Source organism: Trichosurus vulpecula, chromosome 7, assembly GCF_011100635.1.
Source record: "Trichosurus vulpecula isolate mTriVul1 chromosome 7, mTriVul1.pri, whole genome shotgun sequence".
Lineage (NCBI taxonomy): Eukaryota > Metazoa > Chordata > Mammalia > Diprotodontia > Phalangeridae > Trichosurus > Trichosurus vulpecula.
This window is the reverse complement of record NC_050579.1, coordinates 1,093,353-1,112,753: the sequence shown is the minus strand read 5'-3', so window position 1 is coordinate 1,112,753 and position 19,401 is coordinate 1,093,353. Positions and strand designations below refer to the sequence as shown.

Below are 19,401 nucleotides of genomic sequence, written 5' to 3'. Positions count from 1 at the left end.
GCTTCTCTCCAGTATGAGTTCTCTTATGGCCAATAAGAGTTCCACTCTGGCTGAAACCTTTCCCACATTCATTACATTCAAAGGGTTTCTCCCCAATATGAGTTCTCTGATGGGTAATAAGTTCTACTCTCCTTCTGAACTCTTTCCCACATTCCTTACATACAAAAGGTTTTAGTTTAGTATGTGTTTTCTGAAGTATAATAAACTTTCCTCTCTTGTAGAAGGCTTTTCCACATTCGTCACATGCAAAGGGTTTCTCCCCAGAAAGAGTTCTCTGATGGCTAATAAGGTTTGTCCTCTGTCTAAAACGTTTCCCAACATTCATTGCGTTCAAAGATTTCAAGTCCAGTGTGAGTTCCAGGATGCCTTTTGAGCATTTTATTCTCACTGAAGACTTTTCCACATTCACTACGTTCAAAGGGTCTCTCTCCAGTATGAGTTCTCTGATGATTAATGAGGTATGCCCTCTGGCTAAAAGCTTTCCCACATTCATTACATTCAAAAGGTTTCCCTCCAGTATGTGTTCTCTTGACATATATTAAGCCTTCTGTAACCAGAATGGCCTTTGTTTTCTTTGAATGACTCAGCTTACCTCATTGAGCCTCTGGACACTGTGGCTTGCTCTTCCGGGGCAGGAGGACCGGGGAGCATGCCGGGAAGCAGACAACTTCCTGTGTGATGAGTCATGGGGCTGGCTGAGGGGAGGTGTTAATGTCTATGCTAGGGGGAGGGACCAAGTCAAGAACCAATCGGCCCTGGTCGTTCAGGCGGTGCTTGATGATGTCAAAAAACTCTATAAGAGGGGAGAGGACAGCTTGAAGATTCTCTCTCTCCCTTTTCCGGTTGGAGCCAGAGGCAGTTACAGAGGCAGTTACGACAGTTACGTCAGTTACAGCCACAGACACAGCTGAAGCAGGAGCTGCCAGTAGCAGAGCTGACCTACGGGAGGAAGCTGAACAAAGACTTCAGTCCAGTGGGTAATCTTATTACCATAAAGGGGGAAACATGATTTTGCTTTACGCAATCATGTTTCTCTGTAGCCTCCTGGTTACTCTTGCAAGGCGTACTTATTGGGCCTGGAAGCTTTCGATCAACATATCGAAATGGGGTTGCTGGTTCATGGGTTGGTTACTGTTGAGCCTAAATAAATGTTTTGATTCTTCTGCCTTCTACTTTGAGAGTTTCTTATATCCGGCGGTTCCGAACCTTTCAGACATGTTTATGATCCTCTTTGAGATTATAAACTCTGCCCTCCTGATACATTTGGCGTCACGAACAGGATCGCTAGGTATAAGATCTCTATTTAGAGGCAGAACAATTCCAGAGGAAGAGATGAGTATCCCAGGATGGGAGGATCCATTTTATTCCTCCCTAGCAAAAGAATTGGCTAAAAAAGCTGGACCCTGTGAAAACTGGGAACCAAGGCTACGGAGAGGAGATCCTAGGGATTTGGAAAAGTGTTTACGAGAAGTTGGGATTCAGTCAGGGGCATCACTATCTAGGCAAAGCTGGATAGTGTTATCAGCCTACCGGCTAGTATACGAAAGATTGAGATTAAGTGAAAGACATGGGGGCACTCCTACCCCACAGGAAGAAGAGGAATCTCAGATAGCAAGAGACCAAACTGACTCAAATGAGAACTTTTCTATTAATGTGGCTAAGAGCAACAGGAGACCAAAAAAGCCCAGAGTACATTTCAACCCAGCCCAGAAAGAGCCGGCTGAGGCACAAAACACTACTGGGGTTCAGGATGTGCCTCACACAGAGAATAGGAGATGGTTAAATGATCAGACAAGGGCTCGACCCATACAAAGGAGGAAGACAGAAACCCGAGGTGAAGATTCAGTTACAAGGGAAATTCAGGAAGATTTCTCACCGCAAGAGGTCACAGATATTTTGAGTAGATTCAGCCAAAGAATAGGAGAACCATTGATATCTTGGATGGTAAGACTCAGTGATCAAGGGGCCAGTGGAATATCAGTAGATAGGACAGACTGCATGAGATTCATAGGTATCAGCCATGATCCTCTAGTTCAACAAGCTTTTAGGGAACATCATCAGCAAGGAGATGGTGATAGCAGGACTACTCTGTTGGCATTAGCCGCTGTGGGATGCAATAAGAGATATGATACTGATTCTATGTGGCCCACTGAGCACAGACCCTGGTATTCACTTAGAGATTGTATCATGAGACTAAAGGAGGAGGTAATGAAGACTGCCATTATGATAGGAACTGCAGACAAATATTACAATGATCCAATGGGACTGCCTCATAGGAATTTAATAATTAGGACAGCTCCCCCTGCTTATAAACAACTAATTTTGAATTTATTACTTGGAGAAGTAGGGAGCCGTCTTACAACAGTGATAAATAAGATTTTACAGTTATATGACTTAGGTGACTGGGGAAGGGATAGATCTCCTCGAGAGAGAAGAGTGAATAACCAGCAAACTTGGCGCCAAAGGAGAGTAACAAGGAAAGAAATGTTTACTGCTTTATTGAGAGCAGGAGTAGGTTTTGAAATGATAGATGGAATTCCAACCAATGAATTATACAGAATGTATAGAGGACTTGATAACACGAGAAATAGGGAAATAAGAACTGCTCCTGCAAGCCCACAAGCCACTCAGACTGAAGGTGACCTTGTGTGATTAACGGATGAAAACTTGTACATTTGGGGAAAGGCTGAGAGGACAATCTTAGTCTCTATCTAGGGTGGGATCCTCTTGGCTTCCTCATTATGTTCCTTTTGAAAAGAAACATTTCCCACCTGAGTTTGGCTCTGATGTTGGATCTTTGCATAACTGAAATCTCAACCAAACTTGAGATGATTTTATTTGAAGAATTATAGTCCATACTTGTCTATTCTTTTTGTCCTTTGTTTTGGCTAACCTTGTTGCTAGTTTTGTTTCCTTCAGGCTTAAGCACCCTGCACTTTCCGGTGACTGCCTAAGCATGTAGCATTCTTGGAATTCCTGCCAGCTCGTTAAAGAAATGACCTCTGGAATGGGACTTTTTGGGGGCAGGGCCATCTCTACATCCAATTTCAGCATGAAGAAGCTATGGAAAATGAGACCTTCACCCCTCACCCCAAGATTTTGAGCCCCAATCGTTCAAGGGGGGTGGAAATGATGATAGTGTTCTGTTTACTTATTTTGTGTTATCCTTGCTGTGTTGTTTTATTGTTATGATATTATTGATCCTATGTAATGGATACAAGGATTTAGGGGTGGACATTTGAATTATTAATAATTATTTTGGGGATGATTGATTGAAGAGATTATTTTGCTGGGATCTAGGGGTGGATCACATTTGAATCGTTAACCAATGTTTGGGAATGTCACTGAATGATATGTTTTGCTTTATAATGAATGATATGTTTTAGTTTCCTTTGTAATTGGATCACAATGTATGTTCTAGGATACATGGCTGATTAGATTATGTATCCTATAACAAGGGGTGGAGTGTAACCAGAATGGCCTTTGTTTTCTTTGAATGACTCAGCTTACCTCATTGAGCCTCTGGACACTGTGGCTTGCTCTTCCGGGGCAGGAGGACCGGGGAGCATGCCGGGAAGCAGACAACTTCCTGTGTGATGAGTCATGGGGCTGGCTGAGGGGAGGTGTTAATGTCTATGCTAGGGGGAGGGACCAAGTCAAGAACCAATCGGCCCTGGTCGTTCAGGCGGTGCTTGATGATGTCAAAAAACTCTATAAGAGGGGAGAGGACAGCTTGAAGATTCTCTCTCTCCCTTTTCCGGTTGGAGCCAGAGGCAGTTACAGAGGTAGTTACGACAGTTACGTCAGTTACAGCCACAGCCACAGACACAGCTGAAGCAGGAGCTGCCAGTAGCAGAGCTAACCTACGGGAGAAAGCTGAACAAAGACTTCAGGCCATTACAGCGACAGTTACAGCGACAGTTGGAGCCAGAGGCAGTTACAGAGGCAGTTACGACAGTTACGTCAGTTACAGCCACAGACACAGCTGAAGCAGGAGCTGCCAGTAGCAGAGCTGACCTACGGGAGGAAGCTGAACAAAGACTTCAGTCCAGTGGGTAATCTTATTACCATAAAGGGGGAAACATGATTTTGCTTTACGCAATCATGTTTCTCTGTAGCCTCCTGGTTACTCTTGCAAGGCGTACTTATTGGGCCTGGAAGCTTTCGATCAACATATCGAAATGGGGTTGCTGGTTCATGGGTTGGTTACTGTTGAGCCTAAATAAATGTTTTGATTCTTCTGCCTTCTACTTTGAGAGTTTCTTATATCCGGCGGTTCCGAACCTTTCAGACATGTTTATGATCCTCTTTGAGATTATAAACTCTGCCCTCCTGATACACCTTCCCATCTTGCTGAAAGCTTTCCCACATTTATTACATTCAAAGTGTTTTAGTCCAGTGAGTGTTTTCTGATGTATAAGTTTTCTCCTCTTGCTAAATGCTTTTTCACATTCATTACATTCTAGTGGTTTATCTCCAGTATGAGTTCTCTGATGTTCAGTAAGATGTTCCTTCCTGCTAAAGACTTTCCTACATTCATTACAAGTAAAGGGTTTCCCTCCAGTATGAGTTCTTGGATGATAAATGAGGAGCGCCTTCTGGCTAAAGGCCTTTCCACATTCACTACATTCAAAAGGCTTCTCTCCAGTATGAGCTCTCTGATGGCTATTAAGGTCTGTTCTCCTGAACCCTTTGCCACATTCATTACAAAGAAAGGGTTTTTCCCCAGTATGAGTTCTCTGATGATAAATTAGGTCTGCTCTCTGTCTGAAATCTTTTCCACATTCATTACATACAAAGGGTTTAAGTTTAGTATGTGTTTTCTGATGTATAATAAGCCTTCCTCTCTTGTAGAAGGCTTTTCCACATTCATCACATTTAAAGAGTTTCAATCTAGCATGAATTTTCTGATGTCCATTAAGACTTCCTTGTACTGCAGGCTTTCCCACATTCACTACATACAAAAGTTTTCACTCCAGTATGAGTTCTCTGATGTCTAACAAGGTTGGCCCTCTGGCTAAAGCCTTTTCCACACTGATTACATTCAAAGGGTTTCTCTCCAGTGTGAATTCTCTGATGTCTATTCAGGCTTTCCTTAATATTGAAAGCTTTCCCACACTGATTACATGCAAAAGGTTTTTCTCCTGTATGGATCCCTTGATGTCTGTTCAGGCTTCCCCCTATGCTGAAGGTTTTCCCACATTCATTGCATTCAAAAGGTTTCACTCTTCTATGAATCCTCTGATGAGAAATTAGGGATCCCCTCAGGCTGAATTCTTTTCCACATTCATTACATTCAAAGGGTTTCGCCATGCCATTAACTCTCCTATGTTTAATCAACCTTTCCTGGTGGCTGTATGCTTTCCCATCTTTATTCGTCTTATAAAGCTTCTTTCCAGGATGAATTCTCTGGCGTCCACTGAAATCTGATTTTCTGCCAAAGGCTACTTCACATTCATTGCCTTCATGTAACTTCTCTCCGGCATGTTCCCTATGAAATTTAATTAGGTCTGAGTGGTAACTGAAGGGCTTCCTGAATTTGCTATACTTGGAAAGGTTCTTCCCTAAGGAGAATGCACTACACGTAATAAGGTCTGAAAAATCTGTGATGCTCTTTCCAATTGTTTTATATTTACGAAGACATTTCCTCACAGTCCTTCTCCAGGGTGCAGAGACTGATGGCAGACTAAAACTTCTCTCATGTGTATTATATTGAGGTATACTTGTTTTATTTAAATTTGTTCTGCGAATGACTGTTACTTGTCTGGACTGTCTCTCCTGGTTGTGCTTGGCTGAATTAATTTCACGTTCCCCAGAGTCTCTCGTGTTGAGATGCTGGTCAGTTTCATCTGGCATTCTTTTCTTTGATGACACTGCCACGTAAACACCCCGAATCAGGCTAGAGTCCTTGGTTTCAAACCTGGTGTCTTCACCAAGGGAATCTGGAAGAGACAAACAGAAAAAAATGTCCCTAGTAACTGTCTGTTGTGCTGAGAGAAAGGAACCTCCTTTACACCACAGTCCAGTTCAGTCTCTTCTGGTGATGAGAACAGGACTCAATTCGGACCCGGTAGAGCAAACAGGAAAATTCAAGCCATGTCAGTTGAGGATACTGTAAGTGAGCACTTTGCTGCCTAGGACTAAATGAATTACATTTAGTAATTTGGTACATCTAATAACAGGCCAAGTTACCCTCAGAGGAGAGAAGGCCCAAGGCGTTACCCTTATAACACTGCCTCTAACTGGGTATCATCAACAAAGGAATCAAATGAAAAAGATCAGGGCTATGAAATAATCCAAACATTTTTTAAAGTAACTTGAAATCATGCTCAGAAGGTGGTTAAAATATCCAGGCCCTCTGACCCAGCGCTACCTGTTTTGTGTATCTATACCCAGGAGGTCAAAGCCAGAGGGAGAGGCTAACATACACTAAATTATTCGTAAGAGCATTTCATGTGTAAGGAAAGAACTAGAAACAAAGTGGACATCCATCAATTTTAAATGGCTTAACGAATCATGGTATGTAAATGTAATGGACTATTATTACTTCATATTAAGATATGATGAACACAAAAAATTCAGAAAAGACTTACATGAATTGTCATAGCACGAAATGAGCCAGAAGAACAATATACAAACTGAATACAATATAAAAGTGTGGGCAGCTAGGTGGTGCAGTGGATAGAATGCTGGCCTTGGAGCCAGGAGGACCTGAGTTCATATCAAGCCTTAGACCTTACTAGCCACGTGACCCTGGGCAAGTCACTTAACCCTATTTACCTCAGTTCCTCATCTGTAAAATGAGCTGGAGAAGGAATGGCCAACCACTCGAGTACCTTTGACAAGAAAACTCCAAATGAGGTCACAGAGAAAGTAACGACTAATCAGCTGAATAATGATATAAATGTAAAGAACAAAAAAAGCAAATTTAATATGGTATAACTGTAATGATCAAGCCTTTGACTATGCAGACCACAAGAAAATGTGGCAAGTCCTCAAAGAGATGGGAGGACCAGATCACCCTACTTGTCTCCTGAGGAACCTATATATAGGCCAAGAAGCAAGTTATAACCAAACATGGAACAATGGATTGGTTTAAGTTTGGAAAAGGAGTGTGACAAGGCTGTATATTGTCACCTTTTTTATTCAACTTGTATGCAGGGGACATCATGCAAAATGCCAGGCTGGATGAATCAAAAGCTGGAATGGTTGCCTGGAGAAGTATCACCAATCTCAGATATGTAGATGATACCACTCTGATGGCAGAAAGTGAAGCGGAGTCAAGATGCCTCTTGATGAGGGTGAAAGAGGACAGTGTGAAAGCTGACTTGAAGTTGAACACACACAAAAACTAGAATCTTGGCAACTGATCCCATCATTTCCTGGCAAACAGAGGGAGAAGGAAAGGCAGCAGCGTCAGATTTTATACTCTTGGGCTCAAAGATCACTGCAGACAGACACTGCAGCCATGAAATTAAGAGACCCTTGCTCCTTGGAAGGAAAGCTCTGGTAAATCTGGACAGTGGACTAAAAAGCAGGGACATCACCTTGCCAAGAAAGGTCTGTAGAGTTAAAGCTATGGGTTTTCCAATAGTAACACATGGTGTGAGGGTTGGACTATAAGGAAAGCTGAGCACTGCAGAGTTGATGCTTTCCAATTGTGGTGCTGAAGAAGACTTTGGAGAGTCCCTTGGACAGCAAGGAGATCAAACTAGTCAATACTTAAAGAAATTAGCTCAGACTGCTCACTGGAAGGTCAAATACTGAAGCTGAAGCTTAAACACTCTGGCCACATAATGAGTAAATGGGACTCATTGGAAAAGACTCCGATGTTGGGAAGGATTGAAGGCAAAAGGAGAAGGGGACGGCAGAGGATGAGATGGATGGATGGTGCCATGGAAACAACGAACATGAGCTTGGGGGAGACAGTGGAGAAGACAAAGGCCTGGAGCGCTACGGGGCATGGGGTCATGAAGAATCGGATGTGATTGAACCACAAGAACAACAGAAGCCACAGGGAGATGATGCGATATTACGTGACGGCTTGAGCCATGGAATGGTTTCATCTTCTAGAAGACAACAGAGTAGTAAACCATCAGAGCAAGAAAACCACAGCTTCCTTTGGACTAGTGATGCACTGTCAAGGCACAGCCACCTCACTGACATATACAGTGACTCTCACTTGCCCACTTGTCACTCACTCACCTAGATAGGAGCCTTTTGAGCCTCTTTCCTTGGGCCACCATGGTGCTTCTCCTGTCTCCAACAGGGAGACCACATCCAGCCTGGAAAGAGGAATCCCTACAGAAAGGGAAAGCAACAGATGTTGCTGGGAACAGAACGCTAAAAATTCAGTTCTATTCAGGGAAAATGAAAGATCTCTTCAGCATACTCTGCTCTGGATTCCAAGGGAGTAGAGGTCACAATTTTAGACCTAACTTGTTGTCCATACCTATTGTTTGTCCCATACATATACATATTCTTTACAGACAGGTCTGTAGAAGTGTGTACACACACACACACACACACACACACACACACACACACGGACAAGTGCTCTAGGGCTGTCCATTCTGGTCTTGCAAACTCTTTTCAGAGCTCACTGTGTTCCAAGGCTTCATCCAGCCAGCACACCACCACTCACAAACAGGAACAAGTGGTAGACTACCCCAGCCCAGAGAATGCCTCTCCAACTCGGACTCTGCCCTGGATTCCCCCATCTTTGTATCTTTTGTAAGCAGACATGGAGAGTGGGCTAGATGGCTCCTTCAGGGACACCAAGCCTCCACTTTTTAATGCCAATATTCTACCAGTAATAGGATGTTGTCTGCAAGCCAGATACAGAAGGAAACAGTCTCCAAAGAAAGAAATGAAATCAATATCCCATGGAGAACGATGGAGAGATGCATGGGAGGTGTGAGAGGACCACAACATACAACCAACGAGAAACTCTAAGGAAGCAAAGGCATCTGAGTGGAGCAGCGACTTGAGTGATGAGGCTGAAGGCAAGAGACCTGAATTCAAATTCCACTTTGGACATTTACCAGCTCTAGTGTGACCTTGGGCAAGTCACTTAACTTCCGTTTGTCTCAGTTTCCCCCACTGTAAGATGAGGCTGTAATAGCTCTCACCTCACAGGGCTGTTGGGATGAGATTTGTAAAGTGCTCAGAATAGGGCCTGGCATAGAGTGGGCACAACATGAAATGCCTGTTCTTGGCCAGGAAAAACGCTATTAGAAGAAAAGACGAGTGGGTCAGAGGAGGAGCACAACAGACACACAGACAGATGGACAGACACACACACAGACAGATGGACAGACGGCCGGAGTACTTGACTGTCCCCTCACAACGTGAAGAAGGCCCCAGCGTGTCCAGAGGATTCCTTAAAGCAAACACGTGGGAAGACACAGGAAAGAATGCCACAGCGTAGTCAGGCATGAATGGGTTAAATCAGCACTGCTGGATGCAGCCTTCCAACCCCCCCTATAGGTCACCATCGGGGGCAGTGCCAGGCCGGCAGTTGGCAGGACTCATCCTCATGAGTTCAAATCTGGCCTCAGACACTACAAGCTGTGCGATCCTGGGCAGCTCACTTCACCCCATTTGCCTCAGTTTCCTCATTTATAAAATGAGCTGAAGAAGGAAATGGCAAACCAGGCCAGTATCTCCGCCAATAAAACCCCAAATGAGGTCACAGAGAGTCAGTCACGACTGAACAACAAAAAAGCTGACTATCAGTCAAAGACCCAAGTTAAGCTCAGAAAGAAAATTAGTTCATTTGACCCAGTCCAGGCTGAGAGGAAAAAACCTTTCCAAACATCTCAACTGAGATGAACCTACTGCAATCAATTAATAGGAATTTATGAAGCGTGTGCTTTGGATCCGGCGTTGGAAAGACAAAGACAAAAATGCAATCACTGGTATTTGCAAAGTGCTTCTGTCCTTCTGAGGAAAAGAGAGAGAGAGAGAATACATATACATCTGTATGAAGACACAAAATACCTAGATAATTTTAGGGAGAAGAGGGTCAGTAATGGCTTCCTGTAGAGGGGGCTCTTGAGCTGAGTTATGAGAAAAGACAGAATGTGAAATGTCCTTTGTTAGGAATAGTAAGGAGGCAGCTTCTGCAGGACCCCAGAGCATGTGAAGGGAGCCATGGGTCATAAAGCTGGAAAGGGCGCTTGGAGCCAGGGTGGTCTGGCCTTCGAGCCCCAGAGAATTTTCTCTTTAAATGTAGAGGCAATGGCGCCGTCTGAGTTTCTCCACCAGGGAAGTGGTAGTCAGATCTGTGACCTCTGGTCTTGAGTGGATTATTTTTAATCAAACATTTATTAAGTATTTATTGCAGGCAAAGAATTGTGCTGGGGATGATAAAAAGTTTGGCTGAAACACGGTCCCTGCTGGCCTCAGGGGGCTTTTAGTTTTGAGGGAGTCAAATCCTTGCAAAGGAGAGTTTCAGACAGAGAGCTCATTGGGCATATGGGTGGGGAAGGCTTAGTCTGGGTCTCCTAATTCCCCTGGGAATTTATACAGAACCTTAAACCTGATGGTCCAGGGAATTGGGAAGCTGTAGCCTTGAAGATACAGCAAGGAAGCGATGGGATTGCCATTTGTACAAAGCAAACCTGGGAACACACAGAAAAACCATCTGCTGTTGGCCATAAAGGATCTGGAATGCTCCCAAAGTGACAGCAGTCTTGAATATTCTTGTATTACAAGCCAAAACTCAGCTCAGCATTTTAGACTGCCCATCACCCTCCTAAGGGTGCCAGCTAAGACTCCGCAGTGTCCCAGGGGTGGCTGCGCTTACCCAGGGAGATGAGGGTCCTGTAGGTCTCCAACATCACGTCCCTGTACAGGGCCCTCCGGGCAGGCTCCAGATGTCTCCACTCCTCCCCAGTGAAGTCCACAGCCACATCCCTGAAGGTCAGTGATTCCTGAATCAAACACATTCCTGTTTAGCCAGGGTCATTCCCTCCAAATATTTCTGGATTCCCTACTTATGATGCATCTCAATTTGTACTAGACCAAGCCAGCCTCGAGATGTGCCTTGGATTCCCCAAGTTTTAAAGCTGGGTTTCCACAGGAGGTTCCCCTTCCTCAGAGGTCTTTAAGCAAAAGCCAGAAGGTTCCCTGAATAATGTTATATGGTGTGGATCCCTTTCTTGTATGGGTTGGAAAAGATTTGTTCTGTGAAGTTTGTATTCAGTCAAAGGGCCACACTTGAGGACCTAGAGGGCCACATGTGGCCTCATGGCTGCAGGTTCCCCAGTCTTGGTCTATAGAGTGCCTAAGGTCCCACCAGACCCTGACAAATTCTCTCCCTAAGAAAAGCAGGCATTTTCAAGTGAACCACAGAAAGGAATCAGCATCCACCTGACAATTATGTCCAAAGCACTAGAGAAGACCACGCTCCAAAAGTAATTTTTAATTAGCCAAACTGCAGGAATCATCCTCCATTACAGATCAACATATTCCGGGCAGATTTACTCAGGAGGTAATGGCCTACAAACAGGAAATCCCATGAGAAACTCCAGAGTGACTTTGCAGTCACTCACAACCGATCCTTTCCCACCCGGCTCTTCTCATTCATCGTGGTCTCCAGAAACGTGGCTGCAGTGCCCTTTGGGCTCCTTCCTCCCTGACTGGAGGGCTCTTCTCAGACCCGCCACGTAAGGAGGGTGCCCAGGGCTGCTGTCTCATCATCTCCCACCTGGCCAGCACCAGACAATCGTGCAGGCTGCAAGGCTCTGTGTATGCCTTCAGAACCTTAATGTCTTCAAAGAGCTTGAGGGAGTTCATAAGAAGAAGGGAGGGGTTGGGGGGAGGGGTGGATTGGGTGTGTTCTAAGGGTCTTAGGAGAGAAAAGGAATACAGAAGCACCCGATGATACCAGGGAGGGAATGCTCACAAGCAACAGAAATCTCCACGTTCTGAAAAGGAAATAAAAGAGGAAAGAAAAGAACCCCAACCTGATTGCCTTGGACAGCTGGGGCAAGGGGGCCCAGACTGTGGCCCATGACGGTGATGGAACACTACTGCGATGTAAGAAAATACAGGAGACAATTTCAGAGAATCCTGGGTTGTAGAAGAGGGTGGAGAATCAAGGGAGGAGTTATATGATGATGACGACAGTGAAAGGACTGAAGGACTCAGATCGATGCCACGGCTCCGGATGCAGCACACGGGCGGCCGCCTCCCGACCGAGAGGGCACCGGCCCAACAAGAGACAGTCACGGACGTTTTGGTCGCATCCACTTGTCTGAGACGAGCCGTTTCTTTGTCTCCATTTTTAACGGGGGGTAGCGTGGGCATTGGCAACAGTGATGCCCCAAACAGAGGGTCAGGGAAACATTGACAATGCCCAAGAGAAGGGAATTTAGAAGGAAGCCCAGACAAGCAGGACAGTTTGGAAAGCATGGGGGGATTGATGCAACTTTTTAGAAAAAAAATTGAGGCATGAAATGAAATGGAACTTCACGGTTTCCTATAGAATTCTCTTCACATTGTGCTTGATGTTTGGAGGTGCTAGTCTGGGGTGTTTAAGCTCAGAATCAAAAATCATTTTCAAAATATTGCGTTTTCCCTAGATCTTCTCTGATTTCAATATCCCCATTTCCATCAACGGCTCCTCTCATGATCCCAACACAAGCCCTTCCATCGCCCTGGCTGACAGCCTTCCTCCGATACGGCGGCCATGCTGAGGCATCCAGGAACGCCTGCTCCCAGCCTGGCCCTCACCCTTCCCCTTCCTCCCTCAAAACCTACTTTCCATCATCTCCTAGAGAACGCTCTCTTCCCGCGTCCTCCTCTCACTTACTTTGTCTCACACTCTCTCCATCCTTACCAATCCGTGTATGTGTGCACACCCATTCGTCACACACACACACACACATATGTGCATGTATGTATCCCCGATGCAGTAAAATGTAAGCTCACTGAGACCATGAGCTGTTTCATTTCTATCTCTGTATCTTGAGTCCTCGGCACACAGTAGGAGCTTAACAAATGTTTGCTGAACTGAACTGAAGGGAAGAAGCGGTTCAAGCATCGGAGGAGACCTCTGCAATCACCTGGCCCAACCTCCCAGCCCACATTTAGATGCTGGACTTCCACTGTTCACCTGGTGGAATCCAATCGAAGCAAAACTTCCCATGAAATTGCATCTATCAGTTCTAATATCCACCCGCTTACACTCCGGGAACACTGCAGCTCTAATTCTAAGTCCCACCACCCGTCAGATTAGTCAGAGGCTTCTAGGGAGAACTGAGGCTCAGAACTCTGTGGGATGCGGATAATGGAGAGGATGAAAGAGAAAGGACAGTAACGATAGGGTTTGAGCTGATGCCCAGAATTAAAGTCACCTGGGACCTGCCGGGGAGGGGCCCAGACATCGTTCCGTTCCCAGGGGCCGTGCCGCTTTCCTGGAGAAGGGCAGTGCTCTGAAGAAGCCGTGCTGGGGAGACAGAAAGCAGTCAGGGGCCCAAGCCCACCTCAGAGCTCTCAAATAAGGCACGTGCAGAGTCCTGGCTCCTCCACCCTCTGGCCCCGCTGCACGTCAGCCCCACACTCTACCCCATCCTTCTGCTGGATGTCTCTACATCTCTTCCCAAGTTGCCAATAGCTGCTGAATAAAATCATGAAATTGTATTTTAACTCGATGCACTGCTTAACTCCATCCTGCTTTCACCAAGGCCCCCACCCCTTTCCATCAGTATTGGCACACAGCTGGCACTTAATAAAAGTTTGTTGACTGACCCCCTGGTTGCACATCACCAGCTCAAAGGCCAGCCAGGAAGGGCTGATGAGTGTGTGTGAGCAGTCCTGAGCACAGCAGGGGAGGAAGGGCTGAGTCTGGGGCTGCAGCTGATCATCTCTTCCCTCTTCGAGCATTCCCTTACAAGCATCCCCAGAGATGGCCCTTTCTTCATCTCAAACCCCCAGGACGTCACTGCCCCCTCCTCCTTCCCTTAGGCCCACCCTCCATCCCTCCCTCACACCGTCTTCTCTAGCAACTGTAAACTCTGCCAGGATCCCCTCCAACCTTCAGCCTTTCCCCTGCTACGAGGTCCTTCCCTGCAGCCTAAACATAGGCCCTAGTCTCTTGCAGCTTAGAAACAAACCAAAACCTCACCTTAACTATGCCCTCCCATTCCCCCAAGCCACCACCTACTGGCTGCCCCCACTCCCCGTACTCTTTAGGGGCTCCTGGACCCTCTGCAGTCCGCTTCCGACCTCCTCACTCAGGGGAAGTGCCCTCCCCAGTGACCGCTCAATGGCCACATCTGACCAGCTTCGCCCTGCCTCAGTCCTCCGCCGGCTCCTCATCCCACTCACGCTCCCTAAGCCTGCTTCCTCAAGGTTCCGGCCCAGGCCGCCTTTTCTCTGCACTGCTTCCAGATGCCTCCTCCGTGTGTGTGCGCGTGTGTGATGTTACATGTGTATACATTACAGAAGAGAGTATGATTCTCAGATACATATACACATCTGTGTACATGTACCAACCAGCCCCAGTCCTTCCTCCAGGCTTTTGCCTCCTATCATCCGTATTCAGCGGGACATTGCAAACTCAACAAATTCCCAAGACATTCCCTTTGCCCCCAAACCTCCCAGTTCTTTGGGAGGCATCTCCACCCTTGCAGTCTCCCAGGTGGGTAACCTTGGCAGCCTCCTTGCCTCTTCCCTCTCCCCACCTCCCACATTTAATCCCTGGTCAAACCCCACAAGCCACCACACCTGAGGCCTTCTCTCCCCACACACGCCAGCCAGCTTCACCCGGCCCCTCTCCCTTATCCCCTGGGTCATTGCAACAGCTTCCCCGTCGGTCTGCCTTCTTCCAGTCCCTTCCCACTTCTGTCCATCCTACTCCTTGTTACCGAAAGTGATTTTCCAGATGCAAAGATCTGACCCAAGAAACTCCACTGGCTTCCCATCACCTCTAGGATCAAATGTAATTTTTGTTTACTTTCTACAGCCTTTCACAACTTGGCCATAACCTCTTTCCAGCCTCACTGGACTTTGCGATCCACAAAAGGGAACTTCTCTCTGCTCCTCATACAACATTCTAGTTCCCACCTCCAGGTCTTTGCATAGGCCATGTGCCCTGCCTGGAAGGCAGCCCCTCCTTCTCTCTGGCTCAGAGTCCCTCTCTTCCCTTACGACGTAGCTCAAGCACCACCTTCTCTATGAAGTTTTTCGTGATTCTACCAATGACTCTCCCCCCAGATTCAGTGTTTAGCTACTGTGCATGGGCCTCTATTCGTTGGCTTGTTTATTCATGTGGCATATATCAGCGCGTGCACTTCTTGCCACCCCATCAGAATGCGCGCTCACTGTGCCAGGTGGTTCAGTCTTTTTGCCGCCACCTTCAGGGTCTGCCTTTGAGGCAGGTGCTTCATCAGTGCCAACAGAATGATTCTGGATGGACGGTGTCCAACCTCTCTCCACCATGGCCCCCTTCCTGGCTGGGCTCTCCCTGCTCAGACTGCGAGCCAAGGCCACTCCGTATGGAGTCACTGCCCCATGGGCAGGGTCAGGTGCCGCCCTCAAGCCGTGGGGGAAGATCTCACGACCTCCTGGGGGGAGGTGCTTCTCCTGGAAGTGTCCTCTACCCCCTGCACCTTCCAGGACAGCCGGGGCCTGGGAGAGGAAAAGCAAGGTCACTGTAAATGGGCCCTCCCTTCGCCATCTCCAGATGGATCCTGTGCCTCTGCTGCCGCCGGCTGGCACCGAGGAGGAGGAAGGAATCACATGTCACGCTGTAGCCGAAGGCCTTTGGGAGCCAACCTCAGCCCAGACACACCCGCTGTGCGCTCCATGCTGGGGTGAAGTGAGGGCTCCTGACCTGGCGCAGGTCATCACAAGCCAAGGAAGGCTGGCACCACAGGAGGGGAGGGAGGCTGTGCCACCCCCTGCCCCTACATCGCACAGGCCGCTCCCCATGGTCCTGCCTGGCACGCTTGGCCAGTCATTAGGGACAGCCTTGTTCTTATCGAACCAAAGGAACCAAAGTGTTCCTCTTAGTCACAGGGGACGGAGCGCGGGTCTGGAGCTGGGAAGGCCGGGTTGGAACCCTAAGCCTCAGACACTGCCTGGCCCGGGGATAATGGGGGGGGGGGGGGAAGGCAGGCCCCCCAGGCTCCACCGCGATGGGATGGCCACGTGCTCAGCCAATCTGAAAGCGGGGAGGTTTAGACGAGCAGGAAGTTCAGCTTCAAAAACGCCCACTCTGTACAGAGCCCCTTTCAATCCCGGGCGCTGCCCTCGGCACCCAAACGTCGGCGCAGTTTAAGGACTGGCCACAAACCGGGGAGGTCCCTCTGACGCCTCCAGCCAGAGCCGCAGGGCCCAAGCAGCCGAGGCGGGATGCCAGCTCCGAGAGACCACAAGGGGACCGAACCCCAAGCTCACCTCCACGTCCCCACAGCCAGCATTTATTAAGCGCCTACTGTGTGCCAGCCACGGAGCTAAGGGGAGCTCCCAATCTAACAGCGAACAAGCCTACGCAAAGCGAGGTACATGGCGAATAAGGAGGCCACGATGAAAGGAGGGCTTCCTGCTGTGGAGACGAAGGAACTCGGGTTCACGGGATGAAGCGCTCGCAGGGAGAACAGGCCGGGGGGCGGAAGCCGTTGGTCCTAACGCGGAGCGAGGCTTCTGACCCGGTGCTTAACGAGCCGCTGGAGGGGAAGGAGGATCAAGGAAGAGAACGTGACCGGGGGAGGATTCGAATTCAGAACCGCATAGCCAGCCTTGCATTGGTCTGAGCAGGCGCGGCAGGAGGGAGGAATGTGAAATATACTCGATGACACAGGCCCGGCTTCACAACCCTCCTTCCGCCGTGGGAGGCGGGGCTCTCCCCTGGTCACACACTAGAATCATTTATTGAGCGCCTACTGTGTGCCGGCAGGAATGGGAGGGGGGCTGGCCGGCTGTCTCGGGGCACTGTAAAACCACAATGTGGCAAGGAAAGTTTCTTGGTGACTCTGTAGGGGTGAACATGGCGCCCGGAGAAGAGGGAGGGACCACGAGGCTGTGTGCGTGGTGGTGGGGGGTCAGGTCGTCCGTGGGCACCAGCGCCCACTCACACGCACGTGCCACGCGCAGGCTGGCCCTCAGGAAACCGGGTAGCACATGCGCACTCGCCCCGCCCCTCCTTCAGACGGTGCGGCCCGGCGCGGGGAAGACTACGCCGCTGGGCGGGGCTGCGCGTGCGCACTGCCTCCCTTCCCCTTCATTTTCTCACCCCGGTGGAGGAGCCGCTCGGCGGGCGGTACCAGGAGCCCACAGCTGGAAATCGGGCCTCCCCTCAATGTAAATGACACCCTCACTCCGACCCCTCGGAAGTATTTCCCACGATGCACCCACCGCGCTTTGCGTCAATCCTCCAGGGTCCAGCTAAAGGGGCCATGCGGAGGGGGCGCAAGTGGGCCGCTGCATTCTGATGCATCCTGGGAATGAAGTCCGAGGTGATGCATTCTGGGAAATGAAGTCCGAGAGGGAGGCGGACACCAACTGCCCAGCACTGCTCACTTAAATATGCCCGTGTCAAGCTCGCACCTCCATTTCCCCGTAGAGGCTTACGCGGCCCTTCACCTAGCTGGAGGCCCAACCTTCCTCCTTTGCCTCCCGTCCGCTACCATCCCGGTCTTCTCCCCTCCGTCCGGGGCGGTGCTGCCCCTCTGACGTCACTAGCCGGTGAAACTGACCTGCCCCGTTTCTGAGCAGCCTCGTCGGCGTCCTGAGCTCAGGCCTCCTGCTGCTGCCCCCCGTTTAAGAAGGGGCGGGGGTAGGGCGTATGTCAGAGAAGCCTCACCGAGAGGGGGACTCCTCCCCCCTGCCCGGCCCAACCGCACCTTGTTCCTCCTTTCCCGGCCCGGCCGGGATGCTCAGCCCCACCTACCTTAGCCTCCTCTTCATACGGTCCCCGGGGTAGGACCACGTGGCGTGTTGGGGTGGGGGTGGGGAGTCCCTGATCCCAAATAAACCCACCCGGATGCAGCCGTGGTAGCGGTGGAAGCGCTTACGGCGCTTGAGCCCAGGCTCTGGAGCAGGATATTCTTAACAAGCCGGTGCTCGCCTGAGCGCCCTAGTCGCCCAGAACCTGGGGCAGGAGAGCCGGTAATGGCAGAGTGAGGAGTGAAGGCTGTTGGGGTTGAAGCGCAAGCACAGGTTACACACTAGAACCTCCAGCGGGTAAGGAGGGAGCTGCTGGATTCCAGGAGAAACCCCTGAGTCCCACAATACACCAGTCACGTCCTGGGGGGTCGTGACCGCCCCCCGTAAAGCACAGAACCAGAGCCCTGGGATGGCAGCAGGGTCTTCAGTCTCCGATTCGCTTCACTTAAGGTCCAGTGATGTGACCGTTGTCATGGCTTTGATTAATCCCTTTAAGCGGCGTTGTGAGCTCGGACTCCCTAGCCGGAGTCAGCTCCTGAAAAAACTGAACTATGATTATATTCATTACGCATATCGATTGACGTGAAAGTTATAAATTCCTTTCCCAGCTCTACAGAGGAAGTTATGTTGGCGAGACAGAACAGTTTTTTTTTTTTAACATAAAACACTCTTTATGGCCTTTAATGTCATATGCTTCCTTGATGCAGATGCTTCTTGACCACTTTGGGGGTTTTCTTGCCGTTTCCTTCTCCAGCTCATTTTCCAGATGAGGAAGCTGAGCCCCAGAAAGGGGAAAGTGACTGACAGCCAGAAACAGGGCTCGGGTCTGCTGTCCCCTATCCAGGGCTTGACCCCACTACACCACAGTGCTTCCCCAAAATGCTGGTGTCTTGTTTCTTGGTTATCCTGTTGAAATCCTCCGTGAAGTGTAAAAATGAATTCTGTCTATACAAAGTTACTAAGACTAACAGGGCCACATTGGACTGCATCAAAGGATGAACTCTGTTTTAGAAGTGATGAGGTGCTTGTGCTTGGACCCTAAATTCTAACAGCCTCTGTTTGGGTGCCTGTGCCTGAACCCCAATTCCAAAACACATTCAGTTCTCATAAACACATCTAGTTCTCAAAACACATTCTCTCTCAGGCTGTTTCTCCCTAGTTAAAGGGCAGCATGACCCAACTTATCTTTGCTTCTTCCTCAGTAAGCAGCTATGCGCAATTACAGATTGATTTCCAGATGCTGATAATTGACTGTACACTGAGTCATAACCATATTTACTATTCACTGACCTTTCTAACATGTATCCCAGACATAGTATTTAAGGGGAGAATGGTGAGGTGCTTGTGCTTGGACCCTAAATTCTAACAGCCTCTGCTTGGGTGCCTGTACCCCAATTCCATCTTTCAGTTTCAACAAACATCATTTCTGATTCACAGTGGTCACTCAAGTTTCATAATATAGGAGAATTTTACTACAATTTAGAAATACAATAATAACACAAG

The 19,401-nt window shown here is 48.5% G+C and overlaps 1 protein-coding gene across 1 annotated transcript; it reads right to left on the bottom strand.

Moving 5' to 3' along the window:
- Positions 1-302: 302 nt before the first annotated feature.
- LOC118856442 (zinc finger protein OZF-like) lies at positions 303-12,020 on the bottom strand. The gene is made up of 6 exons (XM_036766722.1): positions 11,973-12,020; positions 10,811-10,937; positions 5,808-5,942; positions 5,120-5,564; positions 4,342-4,572; positions 303-525 (listed from the first exon to the last, which is right to left on the bottom strand). Exons 1-6 carry the CDS (start codon positions 12,018-12,020, stop codon positions 303-305), a joined length of 1,209 nt encoding a protein of 402 aa, XP_036622617.1.
- Between the last annotated feature and the right edge of the window lie 7,381 nt (positions 12,021-19,401).